Consider the following 10,442-nt stretch of genomic DNA (forward strand, 5'->3'; position numbering starts at 1 on the left):
CAAAGGCATATTTGGATTTCACTTGTATAATGAAGAGGAGTGTAAATGCAATTAGAAAATAGACAGAGTTTGCCCTTGCAGCAGCTTAGAAAATAGACAGAGAATAGACCAGTGCAAAAAGATGAGTTACCATATGAAGGGGAATGGAAAAAGTAATTGATATCATTATAAGTAATAAGATAAAATTTTGGTGGAAGCAATACATAGAATATGTTACTTGTAACATGTTATACTAATATTTATACCATTAAAAGAATAGGGAAATTCATACCATATTATGAGGGTAAGTAGCTCCCTCCTTGATTCAATCGGTGACCAGCCAATCCAGTTTTTACAACAATAACAAAATCAAACATAACATAGTAAGAGCTATGATTCATTCACACTCTTACTTCTATTACACCTCTATTTTCTATCTATCTCTCTTCTCATTCAATATTCACCTATCGGGAGGTGTGAATAAAACTATTCAACATAGTAACTACTTTGGAAGAATGGGATAATATTATAACTTACTTCTCATCAGATATAAAATACACCAAAAATGACGTAACAGATACACGAAAGATGATATTCAATCTTCAACGAACAACACATTCCTTCGATAACAAATTAGTTTGCAGGCTCCTTCCTTCTGGCTCTTGAAGGAACATCTTATCTTCTATATAAGTCTGTATCTCCGCAATAGTCTTTCTCAATTCTGGTGCATTTCGTGATTTCAGATCAACTAAAAAGTTCTCTGAGATGGTGTTCAACATCTTTAAGAATTGAGATTTATATCTTCTAAAAAGAGCGAATCCAGCCATCTGAAAAGAGAATTAGTTAGTTAATAAAACACCACAACATTTTACATTACTTGCAAATGCAATAAAACACCACAACATTTTACATTACTTACTCGCAAGAATGCATCGAGCGAAACAGCTGTATATTGATTGGCTGGAAGAGAATTCAAGAACCTCGCAAGCCATGCCCAACCATGTTGTAAGCCATGCAAATTTTGAACCTTAGGAATCTCAGTCTGTTAAAACAAGCAAGGTCAGTTCATCAGATGAGATCAGCAGTGAGAAACAGTAGGGGAAAAACTGCAAACATGTAATCTGTCACAAATTTGAGACAGCCATGACAGACCTGAACCAGTGCAGCATACATCTTCACATAGGATTCTAACCTCTGTAAATAATCTTCTGTACTCTCCATTTTTCCATTTTCTTCCCAATAACCGATGCTTTTGAAGTATGCCTCTTTTGATTGAAAGGTAGACTGAGAGGGGCAAAATCAAGTAATTAACAACACAATCAACAGGGTAAGTAACCCGTGTTAAAATTATATGCGAAGAACACACATGAAACAAACTATCTTTAAAAAAAAACCATCACACCTAGTAAAAGAAAAAGCAAACCACCCAACCCCGCTAAGTCTAAACCCCTCCCATTCGACCCTTTCCCTCACCCACTCTTCAGTGAGTGTCATTCCCTCCTACTTTGTTTTTCCTGCAATAATTCCTAAAACTCGACCATGAAACACCAACCATTGAAGGAAAAAATTGGTCTTTCAAGTGATAATTCATAATTTTTATAAGCTAGGGTTCGTATTTAAAGGTTGCTTTGAGTTCATTGATATATACTAATAGGGTTCGACCCCTTATCACTACGATCTATGAAAGTAAATGTTAGAGAGAAGTAGGGGAAAATAACCCAGCACCCTTAGTGTGAGTTAGTTGAATTGGCTGTAGATTTTAATGGAAACAGTTATGTGAAGGCTTGGAGAGGATCCAAGGGTGGCGTAGCAGGTGAAGCGGAGCATACAGGAGCTGAAGGTTTGTGGAGGGAATCTGAAACAGAAAAGTGAATTTCGGGAGACATGGAGGAAATTAAATATTTCTGTTTTTTATGGAGATCAAGATGCTTTTAGCTGGGTGAACAAGTTGGAGAAGTAATTTTGAATTAAAGGAGCTGTGGAGGGGGAAAATATTCAAGCGGTTATGGTGGGTCTGGATGGCAAGGCAATGAGTTGGTTTGAATGGTGGGAAGCTTGCAATCAGAAATTGAGTTGGGAAGAATTCAAGAGTGCAATTCTTAAAAGATTCTAACCAACAGTAGCTTTAAGTCCATTTGTTGCATTGAAACAAGAAGGCAGTGTACATGAATTTATAGAATAATTTGAGAAGTTTGCTAGAATATTGAAGGCAATGAATTTATTACAATGCAGTTATTATTCGATGGTTTGCTTTATTTGTTTTTCTAAGATACAGTGGGTTTAACATGTGTGAGCATATTATCAGTGTAAATAAGTACCCTCTAGGCATAATTAATATTATACAACGTGAGTTGAAATATTGGATGTAGTGAAGCCTGAAGATTTAGCACAAACATATTTAAACCGTGGCAGTTAATGCAGAAACATATTGCTTCTCTTATATCACTAAAACAAGCTAAAACCTCTTATTTAGGAAAAATGTGACATAAAAAGGGAGTAATAACGAAATTTATGGAGCAAAAGAAAATCAACACAACAATACCACAATCTCCTCCTTAATACCAAGTTGAGAAATTGAACAAAAACAAATGACTGGGTAATGTTTTCAAGTTGAACAAAGTTACCTTTTTGTAAACCATATGTTTTGGGACAGTGTATGGGCACACCCTGTGAAGCTCAGCTAGCAAAATATCCATTGCATGTGGGACCTGTGAAAAGAAAATAAATAATTATTGAAAAAAAAAATTTATGCTCATTCTATGCTTCCTTGAAAGTCTAATTCTATACCATCCTCCTAACTAATCCCAGAGGCTAGAGATTAAACATATACCTGAGATGTAACAAGAACAATGACATAGGCACTTGCAAAAGGAGCACTACCAGGAGCTTTAGCGTTTGAAACAACCTGTAGAGTATGTTGTCAATTGTCACAACTAATTCATTCACTAACAACCATAGGCAAGTAAGCAAATTCAACATTTCTAACTAGTTTCTGTTCCTCGTATTGAACATTTGAAGCCAATGACATTGATTTCGGCCACATGTTACTTTGATTAAAAAATATTTTACATACACTAGTTTGCTTAACATTAATTTTTTTTTTATAATGTAGTTGCAGCATATTTCTCACTTTACAAATATTCATTTCCTCACAACATTCCAGTCATTTTCAAATTTGATAAATAATGAAAATGATATCACAGAAAAATGCATCAGATTTTTTTTATTAAGAATTTAAAACAAAAAGGTTTTACATGGGCTAAAAACAATCAGTGTTATCAATCCTCCTTATCATGGCATCACGTCAAGTACCTGCTATGGAAGTTGCATTGCGAGTGTTTTAACATCATGTCTATTGCATCTGTGATTTTGCCCCAAATCATGGCAATTAACGACTGTAGCAACCGCCATTCTGAAACTGGGTAAAATCCCCCCCCCCCCACCTTTTTTTTTTGAGTTGTCAACCAATTATTTAGGGTTATTTGCGTTTTGACCGTTTTTTTCACCAGAAAAGCCTTTGGGGTTTGAAACCTTGTTTGAAGCTTTACTCACGCAACACCCACTGCTTTCCCTTCTGTTAGGACACAAATCACCAACACCAAGTGCTCACTGATATTGTTTTCAGCCAATTGCAGAATTTTTATTATGACTTGAAGAGCGTCAATATTACAGGGACGAAAAACATTTTTGATAAAAACCTTGGGAGAGCAATGCCCACATTAGAATCCCATACTTCCAATGTGGGATGTGGGACTCAAGTCCCATACCTTGCAAATGGGTCCTAACATCCCACCACACTCCAGCCCTGGCGCCCACGCGGGCTGGCTGTGCAGTAGCCCCTTGACTAGTCCCGGACGAACAGTGCAATGCTGACATCACTGCCCGTGCCCGCTCATTTGCAGCTGAGAGACATGATGGAAGGCTCTGTTACCAATTGATAAGAACCTTGGGAGAACCATACCACAAAAGCTAGATGTTGTAGTTGGAGAGCCCAAGGCCTTATAAGCCCCAAATTAGAATCCCATACTTCTAATGTGGGACTCAAGCCCCATACCTTGCAATTGGGTTCCTAAAATTCCACCACGCTCCGCAGCCCCGGTGCCCATGCGGGCTGGCTGTGCACTAGCCCTTTGACTAGTCCCGAGCAAAAACTGCAATGCCGGTGTTACCACCCGCGCCGCTCGTTTGCAGCTGAGAGACATGGTGGAAGGCTTTGATACCAATTGATAAAAACCTTGGGAGAACCATACCACAAAAGCAGCTGTTGTAGTTGAAGAGCCCAAGGCCCTATAAACCCCACATTAGAATCTCATACTTCCAATGTGGGACTCAAGTCCCATACCTTGCAATTGGGTCCTAACAATATTTTACCCATGTTTTTTACCCTTCATATTCGGCAACCATGGTATCATTCACTTGTAGACTTGAACTAATTTAATTCTTGGCTTTTTGTGGTTATTACCTTCTGTATATAGCTTAATAGTATGAACTTATTACTAATTATGAATATATCTTTTATTTTATGTAATTGTTTTATTCTTGAGTATGTATATTATGTATGGAATTTTTTTTAACTAAATATTACAGTCTTCAGTATATCGGTACACACTACCCCACTTAGCAGTTATGTCATCAACCACTCCGCACTGCTATCTATGATCATAATTTAGTTGTTGTATACTTTCATGAATCAGCTATCTCAAAAGTTTAAAAGGCAAGGCGAAGATATATGAATGACTTTATAATATATCTCTATCATGCCCCTCGAGAGACTGTTGGGCTTTAGTTTCACTTATCTTGTTGAAAATCAACAATGTTTAGGAGAAGATTTGGGATGGCGAGGATCTCCAAACTACTTGGTCACAGGCTCTACACAATGTCATGAACAAGATAAAACTTCTATAAGAATGGTTTTTATATTGTCCCCTTAGTTACCTCCATATGCTACTAATTGATGCAAATATAACATCTACAATAAAGGACAAAGAAACTATATAACAAGGGAATCCAATAATGTGAAGATACCTTTTTAGCAAATGTCTCCACGCTGATTGATTGAGGATATTGAGGATCATTCAAAAGTTTAATCAAATCACTTGCTTTTGATCTACAGAATACCAACAAGAGTAAATAGGTGGGCACAGCTAATATCCTGAATACGGATTAGGATTGCATTTGCTTGAAATAAAATCCTTGAAATAGAATCTACTTCATACAGATATTCTTGTGTTTTTTGGCAGGTTGAAACATTATTAAACAGTAGCAACAGGATTAGATAGGACATAAAACTGTCCCTTTAAAAATTTCAAAATGATAAGAATGATACGTTGATAAACAGCATTATGCAATACTGCAATAGTCAAATTAAATATTGACCTCACCTCACACTGTCTCTACTGCCCCTAATTGTCTTTATATTCCGGAAAATATGATTCTCATGGCGGGTATAATCCTGAAAAAATATCGACACAAACAAGTCACAACACCAGCATCAGTGTGTGCAACTAGGAAAGCTAGTCTTCAAAGTGAGATGAAGGACACAAGCAAATTTCTTGCAGGATAAAACAGTATAGCAGATATGCCAAGCATCAGATATGAAGCTGCTTACAAAAACCATAAAAATATACAATATATTATCTAGAACAAAATTCAATAAAAATATGATAACAATATAAAAGAAAAAATCAAATCAACAAATAACTCGTATTGCTTATTGCATAAAGGAAGATGAATCGAGTCTCATCAGATAAACATCTCCAATATCTATTTTCAACAATACCTTATTAGAACTTGATCTTATCAATTGGTTTCTCTCATATAGCTCAGTCAGTTTCTGTAGCCTCCCATGCTCTAGATTTAAAGCACTTGCAGCAGCTTGACACACATTACCTAAAGATTGTATAGGCCAGTTGAAAACTCAGTTGATAAAACAATCTAACTGGAGCCATAATTAAAACGACTATGGTTCAGGTGCAGAAGCAGAGCCACCTGGACCGGGAGCTACAATACCAACTTGAAAGAAGAAGACTGAATGATGTTATTGCTTAATTAAATATTAAATGGATGATAACAATATATATAGGCAGTAACAAGCCTACTTAAAGAAACAATTAACAAACCTAATTACAAAAAAAAATGCACCTAATTAACATAATTAGAGGGTAACAAATCAGGACCAAATCCGTCACAAAACAGGAAATAAATCAACAATCTTGACAAAATGTTTCGGATGTCCTTAGAATACCTATTACAAAATATGAATTATTTTAATATTTAATTTTGGCCCCTCCATGCAAGGTAATACACCCGCACGCACATATCAATTAGCACCAATTGGACCAAAGCCTCGCAATGCATCTATAAGAAGTGGTTCAGCACTTCAATAATTTTTCAACGACAAAGCAGTCAAACCAAGAACAAGGATAACAAAGAATTTTAAGGAAAAAAGAAAAGAAAAGAAAAACTGTGTATGAGAGGGAACTTTTGTGCTTAACAATGTGGTGACTGGAGACAAAATAGAAGATTTAACCATCGCAAATGACACCAAACTTATGCAAATACCTTCATCAAATCAATATTAATTATACAACGATGAAGAAAACTAATTTCACTAGTCTAGAAATATTGAGAGGAACAATTATTTTTCAACTAAATGGAAGCCGAAGCACTATTAGATCTGGACAAGCGAGTAAACAAGAAAAGTGGCACTGTTCAAAATGTGAAAGAAAGTGAAAAGGGCAAACCTGTACCAGATTTCTTGGTTTCCACATTGGATAGGCTTGATGCAGAATCTGTTGGACGCCCAGCAGCTTCTTGTTGGGTCGCTCCAGAAGTAACCCTTTCTGAATTTCCTATGGTTTCCTTTTCCGCTCTTTTTTCAGCTTCCATTGCTGCCTTTCTTTTGGTTTCCATTACCGCTTTTCTCTCAGCTTCCAATGCAGCTTGTTTTGCTTCTTCAGCTCTAAGTTTGGCCTGCACCCACAAAATTAAAAATAATGAATGAATGGTCATTTAAGCTCAAGCTTTTACAAAGAAGATTGGCAACAAAAATATATTCATAAACTAACAAGACCCATTTAGTGGAGGACACATGAATATAAGTGAATTATTAACAAGTTGTAGGCTAGTAGAAGGTCAAGGGGACAAGCATAATCCAAACCAATTGAACAATAAATTTATTTGTGAATGTTGAGGACTCTCTAAACATTGATATGAAAAACCATAAAAGAAAAAAGTAACCCAATATTTAACATAAAAAATTGATTTGCTGTTGTAAACAGCTGATCAAATGAAATCATATTCAAATATTTTTTGCCAAATAACACAATCAATTAAAAGATAGTCACAAACAACTAAAAGATAAAAAATATAACCTCTGCTTCAGCTTTAGCCTTTTCTTGCTGCTTCTTTTCCTCCTGCAAAGCAATCTTTCTCTTGGCCTCTTCATTGGCTGCATCATTTCTTATTTTCCTTTCCTCTATCTGTGATCTACGTTCACGGTCCTGTTGAACAGCTGTCAAGTGATTATCAAGTTCTTCTGCACTACAAAAAAACAGGGGTGGTCAAACATCAGTTCCTTCGTTTTCAACTAGTGCAATCAAAGCAATTATCTAACAAAAGAATAAAAGAAGAGAAAATTCATATTTGTAATGATTAAATTGAGAGTATCAAAATATCAAAGAAGTTCAATATTCAAAAAAATAAAATAACGTAAAATAAGATTCTTCAGCCTTTTAAATAAAGTGAAAATTGATGTTTTGTTCTCTTCCCACTAACAAACCAATCACGTATCCTTTCGTCAGTATTTTTTGAAGTGAATTGTGAAAAGATTATTAAGACTTAATTGCCCCCACCCCGCCCAAACAAATGGGAAAAGATCATTAATACTTAATTGATCTCTACAAATGCATGGCGGTGCATTGACATGTAAATAATAATTTTTATGTGAACACAATATTAGAACAGCCTGAGGTTCATACTCATTGCCTACATTATAGTCTAATAAGAGAGGGGAAAACCATACTGCTCTGAAGAAAAAAAAACCAGAGGGGAGATGAAAGCTTACATGCGGCGCTGATATTGCGTGTCAAACTTTTTATCCAATTCCTGCCTTGTTGTTTTATATTTCTCCACTCGCAGAAGGGAAGAAGTAGCGTTCTGACTTTCATTCACCAGAGCTGACTCCAACACTGAGATCTTACTCCTTATTTCATCCTGTTAATCTGGAATATCAGAAAAAGAGATCTGCTATATAAAGCATAAAACAAACCATGAGTTTATTTTGCAATTCACTACACGTCAAATGGCGATCAAGAATGACAAGTCAATCAATTTGTAAATGACATGTCATAGGTGTAACTAGTGCACTGGTATCAATACAATCACTAACCTTAACCCTAAGCTGGTGTTCATGGGTCAACTCAAACAAGGCACCTTCCACCTCCTCCACTTCATCCATCAAGTAGGGTTGCACTTCAAAAGCAGACATAACATCGGAATCATCACTGTCACTGAAACACCGAAGGAAATGCAAATATTACCCCCAAATAAAACAGCAAACAGAAACAATTCCTACCTAATTAGAAGAAATAAAATAAAGATAACATTCATTAAAAAAAAGAGTTCAAACATTTCCATGATTTAAAATATGTGAATAAAGCTAGAATAAAGAAAGAGGCACCTTAGATAAAGTTCATCACAAGTGATTCGCTTGCCAGCTACTACTAAAGCTCTGTCATCATTAACATCATCGTCTTCACTTTCTGTGTCTTCCATCTCATATTCATGTGCATGCAATTTGAAAGTTCTACCTCTCTCAATTTCATTCCCACTGGACAAACGTAAAAAATAAACATGAAAATTGACCGCTATAGGATGCACATAACTGGAAAAATAAAATAAGAGATAACCAAAGTACCGGGATGTTGTTTTATTGAGAGACGAAGGTTTGGTAGAAGTAGTAGCAAGTTTCGTTTCCAAAGCATTGAGTTCTGAGACAAGAGCATCAAAGCTCCAATCAGGTTCAGGATCAACAACAATGCCATCCACTCTTTGCGAACCACAATGGAGCTCCAATTTCACAGCTCCCCTGCAAATACCACAGAAAATTCAAACTCCTTTCTCTGGATGCGAATTGAAAATGTTGGACCGAAACACATTCACCAGAATGTTCAAAATTTACTTACAAAAACAAACTTACATTGTCTAACACTGGCAATGATACTTTAAGATATAGAGACTTCTTGTTAAGAGCTAGTGAGCCTGTTGAGCTAAAAGTGGGTCTAGCCGACCCTGCTCGCTATTTCGGCGACCCAAGAAAAATGTAACCTGACCTAATTTTAAGAAAATAAAAACACAGAAAAGTAAAAAATACATAAAATGCAATTATAAGTTGCAAATGTTATTTTGATTAAACAGAAAAGTGAGAATTAGAACTGCATATGATTAACTAGTACAGAAGATTATAAAATCCAAATCAAGATTTAAAGTAATAATCTGCATTATAAGATATACCTAACCCAAGATCATATAAACAGTTAAGAGGGTTATGAATTTGCTCAGAACCTAACTTCATTTTCCAGTTACAGATTAGAGATGCAAGAACCAACCAGAGATTATTTCATTTCAGATGAAAAGATTCAACATTTGTCTGAAACCCATAAAATTATTCTGGCATAACAAGTTAATTCAAGAAAATAAATTACCGCATTTGCAAATGTATGAGTACGAAGAAGAGTTCAACGATGCTACACACGATGAGAACAGAGGGATAGAGAGCAGAACCCTACCTTCCGGCGGAGACGAAGCCACGTGATGAGAACAGAGGGTGGCGCAGATCGTTTCTTCGGCGGAGACGACGCTGCAATTCGCATTGGGGGTTCAGGGTTCAGGCAAGTGAAGGAAGAGCAACCGGTTTAACCGGTTGTGATTTTTTTTATTTTAACTTGTATTTTACGATTCTCCCCAAATTGGTTGGACCGTAATTGCGATAATTTTACTTCACGTGGAAGAATTAAATATTTACTCGTTTTACTCGGTGTGAGGTATCATATTGTTAGAGGAACCCTTTCATAATAGATATGAATATGAACAAAGGTTTCTTGTGTTTTTTGAATTATATCTAACCAGTAAACAAACATTGAATCTGTGTATATTTGAACCTTGAGTATTTCGGAAAAAGTATAGATCGGATCCAACCAATTGTATGTTTTTCATTATCGCTCAAATTCTATGCATGTTTGTTCCTTTTGAAGAAACGAAGGATCTCAACAAAGAGTCTATCTTTTCTTAACAATTTTTGAAAGAGGTCGTTGTAGCAAGAACCGTTGCTTCATATGAATATGACTATAGAGTGGATTTAGATTCAATGATAGCAGTTACAACTTTTACGGGAAGACTCGTTATAACTAGCAAATGAAATGTGCACAGTCCCCAACACATTGAGGCGTATCCATAAAGGCTTT

General features: G+C 36.0%; 1 protein-coding gene across 3 annotated transcripts; it reads right to left on the reverse strand.

Annotated features, from left to right (window-relative positions):
- Positions 1-238: 238 nt before the first annotated feature.
- Positions 239-9,942, reverse strand: LOC130714775 (mRNA export factor GLE1-like). Of its 3 annotated transcripts, none has more exons than XM_057564722.1 (16): positions 9,768-9,942; positions 9,179-9,306; positions 8,897-9,067; positions 8,660-8,809; positions 8,369-8,489; positions 8,045-8,193; positions 7,353-7,521; positions 6,723-6,951; positions 5,759-5,868; positions 5,361-5,431; positions 5,005-5,086; positions 2,810-2,884; positions 2,604-2,687; positions 1,132-1,263; positions 899-1,021; positions 239-806 (listed from the first exon to the last, which is right to left on the reverse strand). In XM_057564722.1, coding segments are annotated over exons 2-16 (1,893 nt in total). In that variant the 5' UTR covers positions 9,181-9,306; positions 9,768-9,942; the 3' UTR covers positions 239-581. The 3 variants fall into 3 exon arrangements, with proteins under 3 accessions (XP_057420705.1, XP_057420706.1, XP_057420704.1); XM_057564723.1 differs by having other exon boundaries at positions 6,729-6,951; positions 9,179-9,311; XM_057564721.1 differs by having other exon boundaries at positions 9,179-9,311.
- Positions 9,943-10,442: the final 500 nt, after the last annotated feature.

The sequence above is a fragment of the Lotus japonicus genome, chromosome 4 (assembly GCF_012489685.1).
Source record: "Lotus japonicus ecotype B-129 chromosome 4, LjGifu_v1.2".
Classification (NCBI taxonomy): Eukaryota; Viridiplantae; Streptophyta; class Magnoliopsida; order Fabales; family Fabaceae; genus Lotus; species Lotus japonicus.

Bases quoted from the DNA above. Each gene is read 5' to 3' on its own strand.
- LOC130714775 (XM_057564722.1), bottom strand. The intron at 8,194-8,368 runs GTTAGTGATTGT...CCAGATTAACAG, and splicing joins AACACCAGCTTAGGGTTAAG to GATGAAATAAGGAGTAAGAT. The intron at 807-898 runs GTAAGTAATGTA...TTCTCTTTTCAG, and splicing joins CGCTCGATGCATTCTTGCGA to ATGGCTGGATTCGCTCTTTT.